This window comes from Myripristis murdjan, chromosome 6 (genome assembly GCF_902150065.1).
Source record: "Myripristis murdjan chromosome 6, fMyrMur1.1, whole genome shotgun sequence".
NCBI lineage: Eukaryota > Metazoa > Chordata > Actinopteri > Holocentriformes > Holocentridae > Myripristis > Myripristis murdjan.
In genome coordinates, this window is record NC_043985.1 from 27,510,105 (window position 1) to 27,535,424 (window position 25,320).

Here is a 25,320-nt window from a genome sequence, read left to right on the forward strand (position 1 = left end):
AATCCGCTTGTGAAGAAACGTTCAAGGTTCTGTGTGTCTGTCTCTGTTGTTTCTGATGGCGTTGTGAGAAACAAAGCGTCAGACATCTGATTTACCTCCAGCAGAGGACTCAGATACAGGATCGATGGGATCAAGGAGAGCTGTTTTTCTGTTTCCAGACACTCCCGCATCACAATATTTCACTTCAGCTGTAAGCCATTGGGATTAGATAACTTTCAGCCCTCTTATGTAATTGTCAGATCATATCTTTGTTTTCCTCACTTTGCACTTTTAGATTTACTTAAACTGAAAATGGGTTTGCAAGCGAGTCCTACTTTCGAAAGTACTAAACCTATAATTGTCCCTGACAGGTGGTTGCCTCCTAATATTAATTTGCCCCTGCTTCAGCTTGGTACTACAGCATCCGTAGCAAATGGTTGACTTAGAATATGAATGATTTAATGAGTTTCCATGTTCAGTCATGAATGTAATTGTGTTAAATGATCCAGTCAACTCCTTTGTGTAAATGCCATGCCAGCTTTGTTTTAATCCCCACATCCTCTTTGACTAGCTGGAGATGGAAGTAATTGCAATTCTGGGGTTTACTCATTCATCAAAAAGGCCTAGTGGACTTTAATGTAACCACATTTAATCCCTACCTTCCACCCCCACCTTCCACCTTACACATCTTAAAGGCCTCTTGTAGCTCTTTTCCACCGCGCCAGTTGGAGCGCTGGTTGGAAGCCAGTGCCTAATCTCAAAGCAGGTATTCGTCTTCACTGCACCGGGACAGCAGCAGCGATTATGCGTGTCTGTGGCTGGGAAAGCGAAGATGTACACAGTGATGTAATGACATGGCTCTCCTGCCAACCCTAGCATGTGGAAAAGTGAACTGGTTCTTTGAAGGTTTGAACTCTCACTAGCACCAGCTCCAAGCCAGCATGAGGATCTTGTTGATGGAAAGGGGGTATAAATGTACGCCGGTGGCCCTCAAGTCCAACATATTGACTCGGGATTGAGATTTTAAGTTCTTTGTTGCGGTCCAGTCTGTATTTTGCTGCTGAAACCCATCATTCCTGTTCACGATGTTTGAGTTGTACCGTGAGTTTCACCGCTGGGATAAGCATCCATTCAGATTTAGTATTGCTGACACTCCTCAGTCGTGTCCCGTCTATCCTTCTTCAAGTGGTTTATTTATTTTTGAGTGCCGGGAGGAAAGAGCTGCTCCCTCGGGATGCAAAGGAATAATCAACCATTCCTAATAGGCCCGTCCTAAATCATTCATTTATCAAGACTGTGAGGTTTAATGCTGATGAATGGAGCAGAGCACTTGGTAATTTGACTATTGCACTCAGAGCACATGCATGCATATGCTCATGCACGTGCACACACACACACATACACACACACGTGTACAGAGCCACCTCTGACTGGAAGCGTTATAATTGAATCAGCACTTGGTAGACCATTAAGAGGCTCGGTGCACTGAACTATTGATGGTTTCCCGTCAAAGTAAGGAAACTTAGGGAGGTTTTGGTCATTTCTTTAAAATTCATTCACTGATTTTCTTACCCTCGTCTTGACCCTCTTTATTTCCATTGTTGATCTAATATTCATTAAGCACCAAGTTGGAAGTTCAGGCACACCCTTTTAGTGTTGTGATCTATCCGTCCATCCATCTGTCTGTGCATTTTCCGTATTCATTTGTTCCTAACACTGGGGGAGGGGGGACTGTATGCTAAGCCTATCCAAACATGCATTGGGCAGAGAGTAACAAAACACCCTGGAGAGGTCGCCAGCCCATCACAAGGCTCAGTCCACAATTTATTCCATCTTTAAAATACGATCTCATAGGTCTCTCATTAGGTCCAGGGATTGCTCTGCATGGTTGTGTAATGGACAAGGAATATTAGGTCATTTTACAGGACCCAGTGGTGTAAACACTGCTCCCTCATAATGTTCCCATTTTCCAGGATAGAAATGCCGTCATACAAACTGCTAAACAAATTCGAGAGCAGTTTCGTAAATGCTATGATAAACGACTTCCATGGCTTCCTCACTCCCCAGATTCAAACATCACTGAACCTTAATGTGAAGTACTTTTTTTTATTTCCTTCATGTCCCAAAGATTTAGAGGCTGTCCTTTTTGAAGAACGGCCCAATCTCCAACCACACAGAGAGCAGGACTTGTGTGACAACACTCCGGCGAGGATTGTAGCTGCTCTCAAAGTGGGGTTGTTATTGGCGACTTGATATTTATATATTTTTTCCAGTCCCCTACAGGGTGATGAATTTGTGGGGGTTTAGCTTACATCAACTATGAGGCGGAGAAATACTCTGCACGTTAAACTTTGCCCTGAAAGAAATGTTTTTCTGTCTTGTGCAGCTGAAAATGTATTATTATTATATCTCTGGCTTTCTCCGCTTTTGTGAGTGAGCCAAGAAGCAGCCACTAAAGGCCTAACTAGTTTTTATCATTTTTAATGTAGATTCCTGCGGGTTGTTGGAAGAAAAATTGTGAATGGATGCTGCCGGCTCAGTGTTTTCTGCCTTTGAGACAACGGTACATAAGAGCGGGATCATGCTCTGCCCTGCACCATTGGCGTTTGTGTGGCTCTAAATCACCTCATTAATCTGCTTCCTCTGCTAAAGATGCCTGGCCAGGCTACCTTCCATTAGGAGAAATCCATTATACATAGCCCTGGCCAGACAGGACACATTGAGGAAACAATTTGTGTGTGGCTGTGTGTGTGTGTGTGTGTTTGTGTGTGTTAGATCCCAGCTGTCCTGTGGACGATGTAAATTTAAATGAGAGGCGCTCTGACAGGTGAGATTCCTCAGAAGAGACCACAGAGGGTAATTTTCCTCCACATACAACTTGTTTAAGTGAGGCCCACTGTCTCTGCTCTGCTTTCTTAAGTGGCTGGAGTATTCAGTCATAGGCACTGATGAAGGCGCGCGCGGACGTATGTGTGTGTGTGATGAGAATAAGGGTCCATTAATCCTGGAGTTGTGCTGAGCCTTAATGAAACACCTGAGACCAGTGTTGCCAACCTCATTTCTCTCTGAGCATTTGGAGAAACCATAACTAAGGGATAATAAGCTCCATTTGGCCATTCTGAGGCACTGTATTATATTGCATTGTACATTGCCTGTGTAATACTGGCTTGGCTCATTTTGCTGATCCCTGTTGTTTGATTCTTGTTTTTTTTTTCCCTTGAAAGACCATGTGCAGGTTGTACGTCTGACTTGTGTATTTTACCTCAGAGATGAACATAAATTACATTTCTACCATGTGTATAGAATTCCTCTACATGACTAGAATACATATACAGCACCTCATTTCCAGGCTTTTTCTTTCTGGCTCTGCTTTGACCCGCCGGTTTTCTCTCTTCTTTGTTTCCCTTCAGAGATCCGGGCCCAGTTGGTAGAGCAGCAGAAATGCCTGGACCAGCAGACGGAGATGAGGGTCCAGCTGCTCCAGGACCTCCAGGACTTCTTCAGGAAGAAGTCGGAGATTGAGATGGAATACTCGAGGAACCTGGAGAAGCTGGCCGAACGCTTCATGGCAAAGACCCGCAGCACCAAGGATCACCAGCAGTACAAGTAAGGAGAGAGTGCTGCAGTGTTTGCATGCATATGGATTTGGTCGTGCCCGCTGTGCTTCGATTTGCATTTTTTTGTGCTCCAGTGCAGGTCTTGTCGTGGTTTCATTCATGGGCCTTTGTCTCTCTTGAATCGGTCCTCTGCAGGCTGGCGGAGTCTTCTTCTTCTGAATTCCCATTTATTTGAATATCTGTTGCGTTAAGGCAGGCGAATGGAATTCAGATTAGTTTACTGTGTATTGTTGATACAATCTATGAATCAGGAAAATAAACTCAAATTTGATTACGGAGCTGATGAGATGCATCAGTCTTGGTTTCATATTCAAAGTCAGTCAGAAAGAGACAGAGGAGCAGCTTAGTGGTGACTGTTTACTTCCATTTCTTTTCTAATCATTCCCCAATTTCTTTATAATCAGTGTTGTGCCTCCAGAAATTCTATCGTCATAACAGACTGCACTGTCATTTTCTTATTTTCACGCTCGCCACCATAAGAAATCAATCAATTCCAATCTATTTTTCCTGATCTTGTTAAATATTATTTTCCACCAGAGCTGCAATGCTTAGTCCAATAATCAAGTAGTAACTGTTTTCCCAATCAGTTGATTGTTTCAAGTCATTTTTAAGAGGAAAATTTTTAAAATTCTCTGATTCCAGCTTCTCAAATGTGAATACATTCTGGTTTCTTTAGTCATCTGTGGGAGTAAACTAAATATCTTTGGGTTGCTGACTGTTGGTCGGGACATAAACAAGACATTTGAGGACGCCGCCTCAAGTTGTGGGAAATTTTGATCATCTTTTTCACCAGTTTATGACCTTTTCTCGGGAAGATAATTGCCAGATAAATCGATAATGAAAATGATTGTTAGTTGCAGCTCTAATTTCCTCTTGCTCAAAAAATGAACATTAATTATTGAGATGGGGCTTCCTCTTTCAAGAGCCAGGTCGTACCTTCTAATGGGCAGAATTTTGACTTTCTAAGCCCCTCTGACATATTATGCAGTCCTTTGAACTTGCATACACATATTGATAATAAGGATCGGCGTTACATATTTCACACGTAAATAAGAGAGGGTTTGTGTGATGTGACGATCTTGACTTTCATTAGCTTTCAGGATATCAGTGAGAATAAGTCAGTGGTATTGTGGCTTACTTTAGGTCAACCCAGCATGGGTTAATTTCTGAATAAGTGCATATTACTGAGCCACAGATTGTGCACACTGTAAAGCTTTTACTTTTGAGATTCAAGAATAATGGCCTCAATCTCATACAGTGACTGAATCTGTGATATAAAACGGAGACTTAAATTTCTATAATTCTTGGATGTGCATTCCAAAGAGACATTTTTAGTCAGTCTTTGTCCTCTGGAGATAAACCTGGCTGTGGCACGAGACCAGAAGTGGCATCATGTGGAAGGAAAGATCAAATGAAATTGGATGCTGTATCAAACTGTTAGGAGAAACCTGCAGTCTCTGCCGTCTCTCCACGTCTCTCTGTCTCTGCTCTCTCTCTCTCTCTCTCTCTCCGTCTTCCTTCCCTCACTGTCTCTCTGTATGGTGCATCGCAGTTTGACTCCCAGCCTTTTTGAGGATGTTGACACACAGTTGGGCTTGCTGCACTTTGTGGCCTCATTACCCTGTAGGAGTCTGCTGGTGGAAAAAGCAGACATTAGCATATTGTTTGAACCTGTGGTGGGAATGAAAATAAAACGTATGTTTGTCCTCGCTGTCTGCACATAGACCCTGCTCTCTCCCTCGAACTCCAATGGTTTTAGCAGCTGTGTGTGCCCACATGTGCCAGTGTGTGTGTGTGTGTGTGTGTGTGTGTGTGTGTAACTGGTGAGGACTTTGCAATGGCAGTCTGTGGTTTTCATCGCGTGATGTACAGCCTGGTCACTTCATTCACAGGGTAAACATTTGGCAAGTGCTTAGGAGCATATTTTTTAAGTAAATGCAAGACGTCTGAATAACATTGAATACCCCTCTGTGGACTTTAAATCATGTGGCCCATATTTCTAGATTCACATAAGCAGCACATGTACAGTAGGGCTTCTGTGTTCTCCATATTCTCTAGGTTGTTTTCATTGGACCGACTTGTGTGTGTGGAATAAAAAAAAGTGCACTTTTATCCTGCCTCTACCCTTTAGCCAGCATGTATATTGACATGTCAGCTGGGCACACTGCAGCAATAACCAGAATTAGCATTAAAATAAGCAGCTAAATCACTGAGTAATTAGCTGGCGTTCCTGCGCAAGAAAACGGTTTTGACAAGCTGCATTCACTAAGGGCCGCCGCTGAACTTCCTTTTTTTGACTCATGTTTACATAATTGGTGTTTAGACAAGCTGACAATGTCACTCAAGTTGCTTTGAAGTTCATGTGACACGAGCATGTGAAATGGTTGGTATTTTGTTAAAAAAAAAAAAAAAAAAGAAGAAGAAAAAAAAAAGCTGGTATCTTGCCTGTAAGCCTCATGCTGCCACTCTCTCTGCCTCCTTCAGCACTGAGGGGGGGAAAAAAAAAAGTTTTGGCACAGTCGTCTTTCCGTGTGCATCCAGGAATGCACAATCAGCCATATTTTTCTTTTCTATCAGGATACCCCTACAGGAGCGAGATAAAGTGAGTGTTTGTCAGGAAGCACACAATTTGTGCTACCTCCGGGATTATTGCTCCAGCCCAGTGTCAGGGAGGAATCAATCTTGCTTCAGGGGAAGAACTGTGTGCTACGTTGTTCTTCGGTGGATCCAGAGAAAAGTGGTGGCAGGACGCCAGTGGAGGCTGGATTATGACAACTCTGACGCAAACATAGATGTTGAATATGGGAGCCGGCAGACTACAGCACTCGTTAAAGTGTTTTATGTTTCTTAGCATGTATTTACAGGCAAGTTGATTAACCAGTGAGTATGCCAGTCATGTGACACACACGTCTTGTGACACACGTCTTGTAACATTACATTTATTTCTGAGGGCTGTCAGATTTTTTTTTCATGCAGTTATTGTTAAGAGTGCGCCAAATCTTTGCCATATCTGCATAAACTTCCAATTGTAATGAAATTAATGTTGAAAATAATAATAAAAAAAGAAGATTAAAGGTTTTTATTTATGTTAATCTAATGAAAATTGCTTTGGTACCAGCAAGTCAGGCTTTTAAAAAAGTAGCAATCGGTTCAGTGATTTAAAAGTTAATTGATGCACTCAGGGGACCGTCCCATCCAGGCCTTAAAAGTGATGATTCAAATCTTAAAATCAATTCTAAAACGCACAGGTAGCCAGTGTAATGAAGAGAAAATTGGTGTTATGTGTACTTTTTTTGTTAGAATTAATAAGTTTGGCAGCAGCGTTTTGAATTAGCTGAAGTCTGGAGAGGTTGTGTTTGCCAAAACATGAGTAGAGTTACAGTAGTCTCCTGACAATTTCTAGTTTTTGGGAAACAGAAAGGAACATATCTTAGAGATTCTGCGTAGCTGGGTAAAACCACACTGGACAAATATTGCAACCTGCTCGTTGAAATTCTGATTATTATACACCAATATTGCATGTGATACAGACGGATAATGAACCAAACTGTTGTGAGATGTGACTACGTGTGGTGTCTGGGCCTATGATAATGATCTCAGATTTGTCTGTATTTTGTTGGAAATTATGCGACAGCCAGTTTTGAACTTCATTAAGGCATGTCCGGAGAGTGATTAATATGTTGTTGCTGCTGGGGTCGAAAGAGAAATAAAGATGTGTGTCATGGAAACTAATATTGTCTCAGCAGATTGTGTCCTAACATGTAAATAGAGAAAAGCAGGGGGCCGAGGACTGACCCCTGTGGCACTCAACAAGACAAAGATTCAGTGGAATGGTTTGCCGTCACCAGTAGCAACACTCAAAGTCCTATCTCGGAGATACAAATAAAATGAGTCTAAAGCAGGGCCAACTCATTTTTTAAGATGCGTAATTCAAATGGAATGATCTACTGTGTTAATTAAAGGCAGCTGTAAGATCTGAAATGATTAAAATAGATGATTGGCCAGAGTCAGCTGCTAAAAGAAGATCACTGAGCTCTTGGAGTAGAGCAGCCTCTGTGCACTGGGCTCACTCTGAAGCTGATTTTTTTTTCTTTTGTGTGGTTAATAATATCCAAGAGCACCCTGGTGTTGTGCTGGTTCTTCTCAGTGATCTCAGTGAAATAGTTTGCTCGATGATAAACTTGCCTGGCTCATATGTGGCCATAATTAAAGAATACAAACAGTTATTTTTATGTATTGTTACGTATTTTGTCCTGGCATTTTTTTATGTGTAATCACAAGTTAACCTGACTGTATTTTGATCTTTTGAAGTACTTTGGATATTTTGGCCATATTACTCATGCGATTTAACATGAAAATATTAGTTATATTTGTAGTATTTGTGTACCAATGCATGCATGGAGAAAAACATGTATGATATCTCATATTGCCCCCGTTTGACATGTTTAAATTGGTTGTGTTTTAATACAGCCCTTTTAGTGATTGAGTTTGACACGCCTGGTCTAGTGCATTTGTGGAGCAGTGGCCTGTTTGCAGAATGCGCGCGCACACACACACACACACACACACACACACACACACACACACACACAAGAACAAACATGGGCAGACACTCTATTTTCTCTCTCTCTGTCTCTCTCTCGCTCTCTCTCTCTCTCGCTCTCTCTCTGTATCTTAAACATACACAAGCACACACACACAAGCACTCCACCAGACATTATACAGAGTTTGTTCAGGGAGGGACATGGGGATAGCAAACAGAGGAATAATTGAATTATTTATATTGCCAAAGCCACCCATGGGAGCATCTTAAATAGGCCACTTTTTATCCAGAATTAAGCTTCTGGCTAAAGGACTTCCTTTTTGTGTCTCTGAGGATTCAAAAGCCTTGTTGTCAAAACCAAGGTGGAAAATATTGAAACTGAAGTCATATTGCCCGCTGAAATTGTTTATAGTACATTGAGCATGAGTGGCAGGGGGGACAGCATTGTTGATTATATTGTCATTCAAACACCAGAGGGTAAATACCATTTTTGTTAGGATTTATTGACAGGATGATTCACCGGTGCACTGATGAAAATAGATCAATATTGCGTTTTTTAATATTTCAAAGACACGCACCCGCAGATCCACTGGCGGCACTACAGTATTGCTGTAGCAACCCCAAGATTTGGCATTGCGGTGATTTATGAAAACGAATAAACATATCAGTTTAAAAAAATAGAACTTATTTTAAAAATGGTAATAAACTGTGCATATTTAATTACGAACACAGTCCTTTCTCAAGCACTATATTCCTGTTGGAGTGCATGTGAGAGTTTGTCATGTCGGTGCGTGTTGGCAATATGCTACTTTTAATGTTATGTCTTGTCTTGTTATGTTATGTCTTGGACAGTCACATTATTTTTTCATGATGATGATAATGATAGTGATGGCAGTGCACAATTCTCTCTTTATGTCACTGAGTTTAAAAATGTGCACTATACAGTAGACAGTAGTAGAATACAGTATAGTATGTGGTTGTGCAGGGGTGTGTATTATGTGATTTTGTAAGTTTGACAGGCACCTCGAAGCATTGCTTATTCTTTGGCCACCAGGACGGGCTGCCTCGGTACCCACGGCAACCCCACACAAAGATATAGCAACTGCTGAGCTACTGCAGTGTGATAATGCTGGCTCCGCCCATGCACAGATCACAGTCTAAAATCGATACAGTTTGGTTTCACTGCGATGACCTTATTCAGTTGGATGAACTCTCACTGGAACAAAATGTGCAACTTATGTTACAAATGGCTGAGTCGGTGTTTCAGATGAACGAGCGCACTGTTAATTGTGCAGACGACTTTAATGCCCTGTAGCTCGCGTTTAAAATTCAAACTCCAAATGTTACTTTAAGTGATTGGCAAGTTCAGTGGTAAGGACTTGCTGTTATCACATACTTTGGTAGCAGCTGTAAAGCTACATTGTAAGTGAGTGTCAGTCAGCATGCAGCTGCTATAAAAGCCAGTACCGCAGTTTATTAATGAAAGATTTTATCAGCAAGCCACTAGAGGACTTTGCCATTTTGCCACCACTGCTGATAAGGGCTCTCAATTCAATACACTGCATACTGAAGTGGCAATTATCCTTCATTGTCAGCAATGTGCTACTGTATGAGAGTGCAAATATGTTGACATTGACCCACTGACTTTTGGATTCAGACTGCATGAACAGACAAAACACACACACACACGTGCAAAGGCACACACATTTACAGCCTGTAGTGAACTGCTAATGAGCTCTTTTTTCACTCATCTCCCTGTCTCCCCTTTCTGGATGTTAGTTTCCCCATTTATACCTGTGTTTTGGCCCTTCGGTGGTCTGTCGGTCTGTCTGACCTAATTCCTGCCCTGGCTGAGGGGGAAATGATGACATTGAGAGCGTTTCCTGCTATTATGTGGGGTAAGCAGACTCCCAGAGGTTATTTTGCTGTCCCGGCCTGCACCACTCCCTACAACCCTAATTTTTCCTTTCCCTTCGTCCTTCAACTGTGGGCCTCCAGTTTGATCCAGCCTGTTACCCCATTAACCAACAAACAAGGCACTTTTGGCGCTGTTGATCTATTAGTGGGGACATTTGGGTACATCCAGTGACTGCCCCCGGGGTTTCTGCGCGCGTAAGCTCTTTAATTCCACTGACCCAGGTGTGTTAATGCACCTTTGCCTCAGTTTGCTCAATCTTGTTTGTGTTTTGTTACGAATTCTGGGTCATTGCCGTGTTTGTCCGTGCGGGCTTTCATTTCAGGAAAATAGGATGCCATGTGAAAGAATGATGAAGAATTCTTTTTCTACTTTTGTTCAGTGTCTTTTGTGTGTCATGAATTTTCCTAAGCGGCGTGCGTGTTCTGTATCAGTTTAGTTGTGGTGTTGAATCGGGTCACCCTGTTCACAGCAAGCAGCCCTGCTATTCTGTTTGGACTTCTGGGGTAAGTTAAATCAGAGCAGAACGGGTCAGGTCTTTCACACACCGACTGAAAGTATTCTGCCTAATCCTGCCTATAGGTTGCTTCCGCTCTTGCCATCTTGCAACCCCAATCAAATTAACATCAATACTTAGGGGGAGCCAGATGGACCTTGTGACAACATGTGAAAACAAAGGCTGTGGATTTCCAGGAGGTTATTTAATAGTCTTTTGCGGGACCTCGTGATGTACTGTGTCCAACTTCATTTTGCTGGCCACCTGGACATTATGCATGTGCACATGCAAAAGTAAGCATGAATGAATAAACACACGCGCACACACACACACACACACACACACATTCTTCACACACACGCCTGGATTCAGTGACATAGAATGAAAGTATTACACTGTGGTGATGCATAATGCAGAAAGGATTTTATGGTAATTGCACTTTGACAGAGTGCGAGTGATGCTGTCCAGCCACCCTGCTGCTGTAGCTCTGGGCCTGCACCACTTATTTGTTTTTCTCTTTTTCCTAACTTCCCCTTTCTTTGGACGTGGCCTGACGACATGGATCCAGTGCATCTCTCAGCTATGTTTTATTTTTTTATTCACCGTCTCTCTGACTTTGTGTACTGCAGCCTTTGGATTTGTTGTTATCCTCTCAGCATGTTTGGCTCTGTCCCCGTTACATGTGGTTTGCTTCCTGTTTTTTAAATGTCTCAGACAGCACGGAACATTTCAGCTGGCTGGGATGTTTGTGTCACTTATTTATTAGGAGAAATCCTGTGCTTGGTTTTCGCTCTTGCAGCAGATGCTGTATCAGTAAAGTAGACTAGTTCAGGGCTGGGTCACTTGCCGAGTGCAGAGTTTCACCTGTTGTGTTGACAAGTGCTGCCTGTCTGTGCAAGCTAACCTTGGGAGGGGGGAGCAGAGGCGAGTGTCCATATGGTTCCTGCAGGACTTGACCCCAGACTCAAACTTGGAACGTCTCTCACACACCCACACACCCACCCACCCACACACACACACATGCACACAGTCACATTTTGTGCTGCTCTTTAGCAGGCAGGAGGAATGTTATAGATTAAACCAGAGGAAGTCAGCCTGCAGGCCAGTGCTTACGCAGGGCCTCAGCTCACTCTGGCCTGCACAATGTCCTACAGTTAGCCTGGAAGCAGCAGGCACGCGGCACAGGAAACAGCCCTCAGGCTCCCCAGTATTTTTAATCTGCCTTTACTCTAGCTGTCTTGCATTCAGATCTCTGTCTGTCTTTCTATGCTGCAACGTCTCTCCCCTACCTTGTCCATGTGTCATTTGCTATCACAGTACACGTGTGATTCCCCTTTTCAACTTTAATTAAAGTACACTACCGTATGTGCATAACTTCTCCAACTTCTTTCCACTAAGTGTATTTAAAGCTTATGGCATACTCTTCCCTAGTTGCAGGAAGTCAGCTTGGCTTGGAGCATTGCAAGTGCTGTGTCCCAGAAATGTCACTGATACAAAGTCTTTTTAACTGAACTCCCAGCTGAGATCCAATGCGTAGGCCCTGTAATATATGGAGAGCTTTTTGGGCCCAAAACCAGCAATATATGGGGCACTTAACACCAAGGGAGGCTTATGAGGCATTTCTCTAATACCTTTGTGATGGGCCGTGATCCACTTTCAGTGTTTAGGCACCCTGCTAGGTGAGGAATTGGACAGAAAAGCTTTGATCTGTGTGATGGTGAAGACGGTCTGATGAAATACAGGCTAAGACGCTGGCATGGACACAGAGGTACACACCCATAAACCAGTAGGCGTTGGTGATATATCAATATTATATTGATTTCGTGACATAACACTTGAATATCCTCTGCGATTTTGGATATTGCAGTTTTAAGATATGGCGTAATTGCTGTCTTTAATTGGTTTTACAGGCTGCATTACAATAGAGCAAAGCAGATTTCTGACCTTATTAGACTGTTGTATTTGATAAGCACCAATAACCATCCCTACAGTTTCTTCATAATATCAGTATTGAGTTATTTAGTCAAACATGAGGTGATATATGATTTTTCCATATCCTCCAGCCCTGCAAATCAATTCACAAATATAGATTCGGTAGTCTCTGTGTCTCCCTTTTCATCGATTTTTCCCTTTTAGATGAACAATAATGTAGAATTTGTCCACATAGAATAGACAAAAGGAACATGCTCAACCAAAGTTTCAACCAAGACAAGACAGAAATGGTGCTTGATGACTAAAGTAGGTCCAAAGTACTTTTGAAAAGTGACACTCTGAAGGCAAAATAAAGGTTTAGTAATAATAATAATGATAACAACAGTGAGCAGTGAGGCTACAAGTTAAGAAGAGGTAGAGTTATCACTGGGTCCTTCACCAACCTAACCACTTTCTGATTGTTGTCACAGCTAATCAGTGAACTGCAGGTTTATCCATCTTGAATAACTGTCATGACACCAATTTTTTTTTTTTTTTTTTCTGTCTGGCCTATTTAGGAAAGACCAGAACCTTCTGTCGCCGGTCAACTGTTGGTACCTGCTGCTGAACCAAGTGAGGAGGGAGAGCAAGGACCACGCCACGCTGAGCGACATCTACCTCAACAACGTCATCATGAGGTTCATGCAGATCAGCGAGGACTCCACGCGGCTCCTCAAGAAGGTGAGCGGCGAAAACACAAACCGTGCTGCCTGCTCTTTCCTTGTCTTTTTTTTTTTTTTTTTAATGCCTCTCTACCACATTGACGTTTGACCTCTGCGAGTGGAGGTCAGATGTAAAATTTTGTTTGATCAACAAAATACAAGTTAGAGCTCGCCACTAATACAGTCCAGATTTTACACAGCGGTCAGACTGGGCAGCAGCGTTTCCAGTGACTCCCAGTATGTAAACAATATTTCACAGTCATTCATTTGACAAAAGACGCATTTTTAGCTGCAGGATCAGATATATATTCAGCTTTGTGCTTGATCGGATGAAGCTGTGCTGCAGTCCTGTGGTTTCGCTCTGTGAATTACAGTAGTGCAGAGCAGCTCTGATCGTGGCTACAGTATGCCCGTTACCCTCCCATCTGAAGCCTGTGGCCTTGTGACCGAAACCCGGCCACCGCTGCCTTTTCCACCACAAAGACGACAACTCCCAGATAGATTATGAGCTCCTATGCAACAGGAGTCACATGAACTCACCACAGGCCTAAATTACAAAGCGGCTCCGCTCCAGGGGAGTGTCTTTGTGTCAGTGTAGCTTGGGAGACTTTTCTATCTCCTGTGTCTGCTTTATTTCTTTTTCGCCTTCCTTTTCAACAACTTTTCCTCCCCCTCTCTCTCTCTTTTTCCACGGCGCTGCAGTGACTGAAGATCTAACTCCCAGATTAAGACAGTAAAAGTGAAGGTCTTTTATTTGTGTTCAGAGTCGTTAACATATCTCAGTGCTTGCGGTATCATCTGATTTTGTGGGGGAGTGGTCTGCCGTAGTCACCCGCACCCCCAGCACACAAACAGGAAGTCGCAGCAGTCATTTCCTTTTGATAGTGGTTAAGGCCCACAGTTGGACTAATGAGGCCAGATGTGAACCAGGCAGATCCACTTTTCAGATGTTGCTCTAATTGCTCCCTCCCCCGACCCAACCCACATTAATGATCATAATGATAGACTATCCCCTACTCACTTATGTGTGCATGCAACTCTGAAGTCGCCGTGCTAACCTCTAGATTAGATCCTCATATGGCGGCAAACGTGATAGCTGCTGTTTTCCCACCGATGCCAGCGTTGGCATAGAAACCTGCCGTGCATCGCCATAAATGGTTTTAGCTGTCCCTTAAAAGTGTGTCGTGCAAGTGCTCTGTGGATCCAGGTGACATTTTGCAAACAAACGGCAAGCTGGTGGGGGGTCCCGGTTCATAGGGGACCTGAGACACCTCTCGCCCTGTAATTAGAGCATCCCCGAGTCTTTGATCTCCGCAGAGCTTCTGTAACGAGGCACAAACAACAGAGAAGTCCCCGATGTTACACAGGCGCCCTCGCCGCTTTGAGGAGACAGCTGTACTGTTGTCATCCCTCCAAACACATCAAAGACCCGTGTTTTTATTTCCTTGTATCTTCTGGTCTCAGGCAGCGAGGCAGAACAGCAGAGGAGCACCCCAGCGTCGGTGTCTTAAAGCCGACATCTTCTGGTTGACCTGCTTGCCATTTGGCATGTGCAGAATGAAGGCCTGTGGTGCTGTGTTGATTTCCTCGGCACTGCATTGTGGGTAACATCTTTTTAAAACACCTCTAACGACGGGCGCACGCAGTTTCAGAGAGGCCCCCGTTTTGGTTTGCGCTTGCTTCGTCAGGATGTAAGAGTTAAACAGTACACTTCTTTTTTTCCTTTTTTCTCTCTCTCTTTACGCTTGGGCAGATCCTATCACATGTATTTAGTTTTCATTATTTATACAACCAGCTCTTTGTTTTACTCTGTCCTGTTTTATTTATGGAAGTCACATTGTGTGGCTGCAGCTACAAGGTGGATATCCCAAAGCTAGAGACAGTTCCTTTCCATACATAAAAAATATGTTTGATAGTGTTGTAGTTGTTGTTGTTTTTTTTTTTTTTAACCATCGCACATTCACTGCTAAAGTTAACCCTGAGAGGAATTTGGTGGCACTGCATATGTGCATGTTTATCATATCATATAGATCAAAGCTTGCTAGGATTTATGGAAACCATTACCAGCTCCATGTGAGACCCTGTCAGACCTTACGCCATATATCACCGTGATATGAAGAGTGTGTGTGTGTGTATGTGCAAGGGGTGGTTGTTTAATGTCACATATGCACGTGTTTGCGTGAGTCTGTTTGTATGTGCGTGTGTGTCTGTAGTGGCGGTTGCGTTACTGTAACTGTGACAGGACGGTCATATCCGTACAGCTCCGTGCCACACACACACACACACACACACACACACACACACACATAGGCCCCTGCAGGGTATACAACCACCCTCTCTATAGAATGATTAATGTCAGTGGCAATATGAAACCCATCGCTCCCCAAAGGCTCACTCAGTTCCTCCTCTTCTCTGGGGTTATTTCATCTCTCTAATGTGGTTAGAATACAGATGGTATGAGCTTAAAAGGGAAAACCCATTTGTAGGATTCTTTTAATGAATTAGGCAGTATTGGAAACCCCCCCAGTTGACATCCCTTTAAAATGAAAGGGACGGGGGGGGGGTGAGTCTTGTAAATTAAATCAGGACGCTGGTTACACCACACAGCATCGCGTAAACACCCTCATTGCATGCAACTTGGCGCGTGTTTGTGTTACTTTTGGTGACAATATGAAACATAAGATTTGTTTCGTGGAGTTTTTTAGGAGGCATTTCAAGATAGGTTTTTCTGGCATGAGCGCTGGAAACGTCTCTTGAATGTAATGCAGGTGCAGGAAGTTCCCACCCCCCACCTCTCTATCTTTCTCTTTCTCTCTCTCCCTCTCTCTCTTGCATCTCTGTGTCTTTTACCTCTCTCACCTTCTCTCCTCTCTCCTCCTCTCTCTCTCTCTGCCTTCAGATGAGCCGAGCTGTGTCTTGGCCTCATGCTGCCTGAGAGAAGGCTTTTCATTGAGCTCTGGATCACTTCCCAGTGTTCTCAATGGAAAAGGGCTGACAAGTGTTAGATCTGACAAATAGTCAAAGGTTCTCTCCCCTGAACTGAGGGTTGCTAATGGCTTTTCCCAGAGGAGTGGGCTTATGTCTGTGTCGGATGGCCCTCACTTTTTTTTTTTTCACAGTCTCAGTGGACATGTATTTGTGTTTTATTTATGATAGGCGGGAATGGATAATAATATAATTGACAGCCTAAAATGAAACACTGTGTTTTAGCAAGATATAATTACAGACCTATCCTACACTGTTGGCCCAAGTAAGGACCCAATCATCTGATATTTTCTCCAAAAGTCGAGATTTTACTCGAGCATCCCCGTACAACTCCATTTCCAAACATGCCTTAGAGTTCCCTTCTTGCTCTTTTTAAGGGGTTTTCTGCTTATCCGGATTTAAATGCTGCTTGATCTGTCTGTCGAATTGAAATATTATTGAAAACGCAGTACAGTCAAGCACAATATCCAGGCCACAGGAGCTGCCGTTTTTTTCATAAAGGTTAAATGAGTGTCAGAATACCAGTATAAATGAAGTATTGTTGTGGCTCAGAGATACCCTGGCCTGCAAATCGCATTCCCCCGCATGTAAGAAAACATGTTTGTTTGGTACAGATCCCAGTGAAAACCGAAAATTATGATGCAGAAAGTGTCACCGCGACTAAAATCGTACATCATGTCACAGTTGCAGTATCTGTCAGTGTAATTGCAATATGATATTTTTACCATATTGCTCAGCCCTGGTAATTCAACAAATAAGGAACTGACAAGCCAGGTGGTGGTTAGGAAGGTGTCGCCGATCGGCCAGGCTCCCTCGCTCGCACAAATGCTCTAATTTCAGACACCAGCCTGACAGCCAGAAACAGTGAGAGTAATCCTCTTTGCTGGCTGTCCAAATGCCAGCACACCATGCCGCATCACCTGTGAACCTATCAGCGTCTCCACGTGTTGGTGCGCGTAAGTTTCCAATGCAGTGAATTGAGAGGAGAAGTAGATTGCCATTGTCCTAGCACGGCTGAACTGTGGCGGCATTTCCATTTTCAAAAGAGTCTTTTCAGCGCAGCGGCTGAGAACGGGCCTGTTTGTCTGCCAGGACGGACGTATGTGGATCCACCTGGATCAGTGAGGATTGTGACCTCAATAGAGATGCTTCCCTTCCCTGTTGCCCACACCCACAGGAAGCCACACGTGTGCAGGACTACAAAGTAGTGTGAGGCTCATCTAATCGCCAGTCAGGAAACCACATCCTATACATCATTCAGTCATTTTTCTAAAAGGAATTTTGTTTCAGGGTATTGTTGTCATGCATGCATCGGTTCAGAATTGGAATAACCGGCAATGAAAGGAAACTCTGCTTGAAAATATTTCCAGCAGAACAAAAATGCACTGTAACGGGAGAGTTCATTTGATTATTTGGTTTTAAGTTGATTTAAATAGTCTTTTCCTGAACTTTCTTTTGGGAAGTTGGAGTTTGCCGGTTTGACAGAAGGGATAGATCTACATGCATTAGCAAAGTGAAGCAGAGGGCTTTCCTCTGTGCCTGCACTGGATCCTGTATCCTTCAGCTAATACCAGCAGATGGGTTGCTCGAAAATCCTCCACACTGATGGCTATTTAATGCAACCATTCCCAGCAAAATGGCTTTGGATCTCCAATATACATGCAGCCCTGTTGGACATATTTTGTGCAACACTGGTGATACCCATGCTCGTTGTCAGCAATACGACTGTAGAATTGATTTGGGGTAGTTTGGCCTACTTATCTGTTTCTTGTTGGTCTAACATCTGTTCATCATGATTGGATGAATATGGCCATTTCTGTCAGACTACACATTATATGCATTGTAAAACAAGCACAATTCACTTAAGCGTTCATACATTTGAGTTTATAAGGCTTTGTTTTTGATTAGCATGGGCCTGTGTGCAGTGTGTAACGTACAGCACTTCTTGATCAGATGGAAAGTCCTCTGCGGCCTGCTCAAGGTGGTGGGATACCTTCTCACTACCCTCTGGCAGCCTTTTGTTGGGAACGGCTCCCAGAATGCGATTAGTCTGCAAATGATTGGGTTAGAGAAAGACTTGGAGTGCAGACCAAGGCTGTAACATCATCCAGGTAGCACATGGTATCAACTGCAGGGGAGAGATCAAAAATTCATTGTCATGACTCATAATCTCATACGCGTGTTATATATGAGTCAATATGGGAGAAATATGAGAACTGTACAGTAAAATTAATCGTAAATGCCCCTCTATCCACCCATCACAGCATAACTGTATCCTGCCCTGCAAGATGCATTAAAGTGGGTGTATGTCTGATAGTATTACTGAGTCAGTCTTGTGGCATGGCTGATTAAGTTAATGTATTTTGGGAGATCTTTCACATCAGGCTTGGCAGCCAGATAATGTGTCCAGCATATGGACCTTGAAACTGTAGCCCTATTTGATGATTTGATTGGAAAAGCCACTGTGACACAAAACTGCTTTTCAGACTGTGTACTGCTGGTTGTTAGCAAAAGTATTTTACCGTGTCAAATTCGTTATGTGCTGTGTTTGCCTAATTTTTTTTTTTTCTCCTGTGTTTCTTTTTCAGAGCAAGGAAATAACATTTCAGCTCCAGGAAGACTTAATGAAGGTCCTAAATGAGCTTTACACAGTAAGTAGTTATGACTGCATTAGCAGTTTTACTGATGCACTTAAGTACTAAGTAAGTAAATGTAAATGTAAATGCCTCAAGTCCTGCAGGCCAGAAATGTCTTTGGCATAAGTCTGCAACTTGAATCTGCTGTGTGTAACATTTTAACATCAATACATCATTGCCTCTTTCATTTTGAGACATTAGTTACTGTAAACAAATGAGTATAATTACCATAAACAAGTACAACCACTGCCAAGAAAATTGGCAGTCTTTACCTGGCTATACTGCATTTCACATTGTGTGCTAATGAGATGGATTTTGTGGGAAATCTGTTAGATTCCTTTATGGCGAGAGGGGACTCATTTAGGGGATAAAACAAGAAGTATTTTTATGTAGAGATGAAATCCTGGAAGTCTTGCTCGATATGTATAGTTGATGCAGACAAACACAGGAAAAAACTAAGGCACTCTGTCTTTGAATGAAGCAATATAATTTATTTCTTGAGCAAGGCAACTAAATAAAAAGATGGAGTGCCTTAGTTTTTTTATTTTATTTTTTCATGATGGTCTTCATCACCTATAGATTTAACATCAAGCGAGACTTCCACGATTTCGTTTCTAAATGGACGTTCACCTGCCCCCACTAAACAGCACGTGTCATATGAGCCGCTAGAGCCATGCAGCTCCTCCTTCTCCCTTTGTAAAGAAGCATTTTTATTTTGCCAGTAATACGGACGGGATAACTTACAGCCTACCGCTCCTCAACAATACAAGACCCTTCACTCTGCGCTGGCACCCCGATCACCTTTGTCAGTGTTTATTTTGCAATAATGACCGGCAGTCTGGACATTACCTCACTTATTACATGGCTTACTTATGAATGAAAACAGTTGTTTTATTTGCCTTCATGAAACAAAGAGCTTGATTAATGGTAGCAAATGGACCCGACCCTCTGTGTGGCGTGCAAAATCTAATGTACTTGAAATGGCCATCCACCTCATCAGCCAGTTTTCCATGACAGTGATCAGTATTCAGAAATATTACAGAAAGGCACTGACCAGTTATAACTGAGTAATCCATAGAGCCGTATAATAAATAACTTTATTCCTGTCTCATTGTTCTGACACCTGTCTGGCTTACCTCTTTGGAATGCAGGTTCGCTGTTTTGAAAAGCCTGTTATTGGCTCATCCCTTTTTTTCCCCCCATCTTCAAAACAAGCGCATGCACAACAACACTGGGTGGGAAGCTGCACAACTTGCATCACCTTCTTAACGTAGCACTTTTAACTTGGTTTCAGACCTGTACCTGCAGGCTAAATTGTGTGTGGGCTTCAGTAGCATTACATCACACCTGTTTGCCCTCACAGTTACCACAGACTTAACCAGCTCATCTGTGGTCGAGTTTTTTGTACTTTTCATCTCTCTTTTTTTTTCCTGTTGTGTATGTTCCTTTGCTTTATGTGCCTATCTCTGACCTCAAGGTACTTGGATCACGAATCAATACTTAATTCCACTGCCTTGATTGATGCAAACAGGCCTGGTAGCAAAATGTGTAGCTTAGTTTCATGTTTCACACATGGTGTTATCTTAAATGCCATGTGCTAGTCTCATCACTCAGTTAATACAACACACTTTAAAGTTGCTCACTGGCATCAGCCTCAGCTCACAATCAGACAATCAGACATTATGATTTTTGTTTTTCAGTGGAGCCGTATAGTTCAGCTATAAATTACTTTAATCTTAGGTCTCGGCTAAAAGTGATTGGTCCTGTGCTGTTCGAGCACCGAAACAGTCTGTCGAGATCAAACACGCAACAGCTTTAGTGTGTTTTAATTCTCCTCTTAAGAGATTTCTCTTATCAGAAAGCTTTTGTGAATGTTTTATGTGTTGCTGTGCTTTATTATCCCACTTTTGATACATTATATTTTTGTGTAACTTTGTTTTATTCCCCTCAATTTTATGATCTTGGTTTGTTTTTTTCTTTTGTTTTAATTGCAGTTTTTTCTTCCTGTTAAGCGCTTTGTAACATCAAGAAAAGTTTTTTTTGTAATTATAATTATTATTATTTATTATTACAGTTGTTATGGGAGAGACAAAGTAGGCTTGATGTTGTTCATTGCCCAATGAATTCTGTGGTTGAAATATTTTTGTTTACCCTCTTTCCAAACCCCTCCCAGAGTGTTTTAATGCTCTTAATGCAGCTATAGTATGCACATAATATATATGTTTGTGTGCATGTGTGTGTGTGTGAGATCAGTTACTCCGTGCTGACACTGTATTAGCATCAACACATTACACAGAGTTGTTAAGCAAACTAAATTCACATGATCAGTGTGGAAGCAGGAAACATCAATACAGACATCATGTTATGATCATAGCATCGATCGCTGCAGTAACAGCGACACAGCCAGACGCAGCACACAGGGACAGCAGGGACACGGATGGAGACGTGAGCGGAGGCAGTTACTGCGCCGTCCCAAGAGACCGGATGAAAAAGAGTTCAGCTTGCCCATAGAGTCTCCAGTTACTTACTATAGAAGATTATAATGATCACACTCCCAGTCGATGGGAGTGCTGCGCCAAACACACACAACTTGTGTTGCTCCAACACGATACGTGTCACTCTCTCACCACAGTACACACTCCAGATTTGACCCGGTTTAGCCCCCATGGGAGCACAGGCACACACTCACACACACACACACACACACGGGGTGACTATTGCATCAGAAAGCCACAGGCCCTATGTAGGCCACCGCCAATGAAATAACAGGTCTGGTCTGTCTCTAAATATGTCCCTCTAAAATGAGCAGCAAAGTAAACACACCAGCGGTGGACTCCAGACCAGTAAGTGAGGAGTGCAGTGCCCAAGGTCAGTCACCCATCTCTCCACTGGTTCCAGTTACGCCAAACCCCACCAAAGGCAACCGGCTCAAAACAAATAGAGTTTTGCGCTGTTGTTCCACTCATACAAAAATAACTCATTTTAGGGAAAAGATGTTTAAATTTTGAGATGGGTGAGTCCCTGTATTTTTTTTTTTTTTTTATACTGAATTTGGCCTTTCGTGCAGACAAGTCTGTTGCATCTACAGCTCGTGGAACTGTAATTTGCCAGAGTTAGTTCATTCTAGCTTAAACCACTGTTTTTTTCTGTCTTTCCCAGGACAAATGACTGTATTTTCTGCCTTTGTTCAACTAGTTTAGTGCATCTGACCAACCGCTATGAACCCAGGCTCATTTAGGTTTTGTAGGAGGCTGATTTTACAGTAGAAACCCTCTGATCAAAAATAACTCCTGATTCAGTAATTAAGAATTCACACACAAAAAAATATCTCACAGTATGTTTTATGTTGAGTTAAATAGGCTATTTCTACCTGGAAATGGCAGGACTGGAGAATTGCAAATATTTGACAGTTCAATGTTTGACTGTTCAGTACTGCTGTTTTTGTATTTTGCTCTTATGTTTCAATTTGTTACTTAACTGCAGGTGCAGAAAATGTCCTGCCGGCAGTATCCATACCCGAAACCAGGATTTCATTTGGGCGTATAGGACAACTCTACACATCTAGGCTGCAGGGTATTTTCCCCTCAGCCCCTGTTTATGATTTTGGCTGATAAGGCTGGTGTATTTTTACACATAAATCACGCCCAGTGGACCTTTAAGAATGCTATTCATATCATTTGTATGTCTCTGTTGGTCACTCAGTTCTGTTAAACTATGAGTCAGATGTGTGTGTCATGAACTTGCCTCGATATTTGTCCTGGTTCCCACAGCCGGTGACTCATCAGCGTCGTCCTCTGAGTCCTCAGCCGTCTCTTCGTCTTCCACTCTGCTCACTGCACTGCGAGCCGGTGCTAGAGCGAGTTTGAAAATCTCTCATGTCATTCGACCTTTGAGGAACTCACTGTTTTTGTTTTGTGGTGTACCTGCTACTTAGCGATTGAGTCATTGTCTAATGGGTTCATGGTGTGTGAGCAATGCAGCGCACACACACCCCACCGCCCCCAGCCCCCCTTCCCAGTGACAGTGAGTCAAACCTTAGGAAGTAGCTGTAATTGGCATTTCACCATCAAGGTAATGTGTTTCTCTGGTGCCCTGCCATTGGGATAAAAGCAGCTGCAACTATGCCATTATAGGCCTCACACAGTAATGTTACTGTACAAATAAAAAATATAATAACATAACATCAACTGAGACAGCTACATTGATGCATCGCAAAAATTTTTTGGACCTTGTGTCAAACCAAAACCATGTAGGAACAAAAAAAAAAATATATGTGTAATTAATAATATCAGTGTTGATGTTCAGATCCCAAAGGTTTTTGAATCCATAAAACACTGTAGAAAAAGCTTAACACCACCTAAGTAAGAGCTCCTTTGAAAACCTCATTTTTTTGTTCACTCTCACAGATCACTGGCTCACTGTGTGTGGACTTCAAAAGCAGACGTGCAAGGATGTATAATGCCTCTTTTCCTTTTAAGTGGTTTACCCACTAAGTCTGTCACTACCTGATGGCCCAACCTTTGCTGCACCCCCCGCCCGCCCACCCTCCCCCTTCATGCCAGTGGAAGGGGTGGTGGGGTGGGAGTGGTGCATTGATGAGCTGACATTTCCTCCATGCCCGAGATTGGAGCAGTCACCTTCCCCCCTCTTACCCTCTTTCCAAACCAAAGCGCAGCCCTAAACACTCTGTGAATGGAAATTTGTTTTAAACATGGAGCAATGAAGGCAACACGTCACGTTTAGCTGCAGGGAATTTGTGGTTGTTGTGGTCGTATGAGAGCCGCGTATGAAAGGACTGGAGACAATCTGTCTTTGGTTTGTGGTTTGGGGAGAGAAGATAAGTTGAATCGATCTGTGATGAGGGGGTGGGGTGAAAGAATGGGAGTCTTAGTTGTGGGCTCAACATGTCGGACACGGGTGTCTGTGTTTTGGAGATTCGCAGAATCTGACCTACAGCTCAGCTGTTTATAATTAAAGCCCCTCAGTTTCTGGATAGCGCCTCTTAGGGGTGCAACTACTGAATATTTGTTTTTTCAATTAATTGATTCATCATTTCATCTGTAAAATGCTTGTCACATCCAGTGCAGTGTCTTCAAATTGTTTGACCAATAGGCTTAATAAAAAATACTAATAATTTTAGAATGATATTTAGAGCAGAGGTAGTGCAACACACTACCATAACGGACACAGTGACCAATCAAAAGATCATACATGTGCACATTAAAACACATTTTTTTCCAATGCAAAATTTCTTTGGATGTTGAACAGCTGATGGTAAAGCAGTTGATCAGTTGCACAGCAAACAAGAAGTTTTGCAAGTCACAGCAGTGTGTGGGATGATTTTTGTTGCCACGTACCTGCATGAAGACAACTCAAGTGTTCAGAAGTTGTTGGGGTTTTTTGCATTTTTTTTATGATATGAAACTGAGAAAAGCAAAGGATTCTTAACATTTGTAAAGCCATAACCAGCGAACGTTTGCTAAGGTAATAACAAATTGGACTGAAGTGTTGCTTTTTCTCAATCCCTCAATCACTTTTGTTCATCCCCAGGTGATGAAGACCTACCACATGTACCACTCGGAGAGCATTAGTGCCGAGAGCAAGCTGAAGGAGGCCGAGAAGCAAGAGGAGAAGCAGATTGGCAGGGGGGATCCCGTCTTCAGCATCCGAATGGAGGACAAACACCAGAGGCGCAGCTCCGTAAAGAAGATCGAGAAGATGAAAGAGAAGGTAGCTTGCCAGGGGTTCAGAATATCCTGCACCGTTTTAATCCAATTTCTCTAAATTGTCATAGAATTAATGGGACCTGAGCCATCGCACCATCCACTTTTGCACATTTCATTGGAGCTCTTTGACACAATAAACCATCTAATCCTACATTACCATTATAGGATTAAATAGTCGAGTAGCACGTTTACATTGTTGGATTATTGGTCACTGGATATGATCTGGGCCAAGCCTCCGCGGTCTGAGTCACAGCACGGCTTCGCTCCGACGTTCCTCTGACCGGAGACGTGGAAAACACACTGTAAGCAGTGTCACAGCCAAATTAGCAGGCTTTGTACTCGCAGAACAGGCCTGTTTTCTGTTAAATCTCCGTGACAAATGATTTAATGGCCGCGGGAATGGCATTTTTTCACATCACTCTTCCTGGAATGCATTTGGGAAGTGTTAAAATATGGATGATCTTGTGTGCAAGTGTGTGTCTGTACGTGACTCAGAGTCTACTGGTCAGTGGGTGACTAACAGCCTTTTATTAGTCTGGTTGAAAGGACGTACGAAATGAGCATTTGATGGCTCCGAGGCGTCCTGATTGAGGTGAATGACGGGGTTTTTTTTTAGCCTAAGTTTTTTCTTTTTATTCCATTTTAGCTGTTTTTTTTTATGAAGTTTACATGCTTGTCCTCCAGTGTTGTGTTTATTGGAGCTGTTGTTTGCCAGTGATCTTGCCTGAGCTCTGGGATGCACAGCGCGTTCAGAGACACTTGTCAGAAAAACAGCTCTTGACTCATTAAA

At 42.8% G+C, this 25,320-nt stretch overlaps 1 protein-coding gene across 2 annotated transcripts in view; it reads left to right on the forward strand.

Moving 5' to 3' along the window:
• Window positions 1-25,320, forward strand: part of srgap1a (SLIT-ROBO Rho GTPase activating protein 1a) — a 95,027-nt gene that overhangs the window by 28,951 nt on the left and 40,756 nt on the right. For both annotated transcript variants that reach the window (XM_030053202.1, XM_030053203.1), the window contains exons 2-5: window positions 3,390-3,585; window positions 13,040-13,202; window positions 18,757-18,819; window positions 24,355-24,534. In XM_030053202.1, coding sequence (XP_029909062.1) covers window positions 3,390-3,585; window positions 13,040-13,202; window positions 18,757-18,819; window positions 24,355-24,534 — 602 coding nt within the window. The remainder of the gene's footprint in view (window positions 1-3,389; window positions 3,586-13,039; window positions 13,203-18,756; window positions 18,820-24,354; window positions 24,535-25,320) is intronic.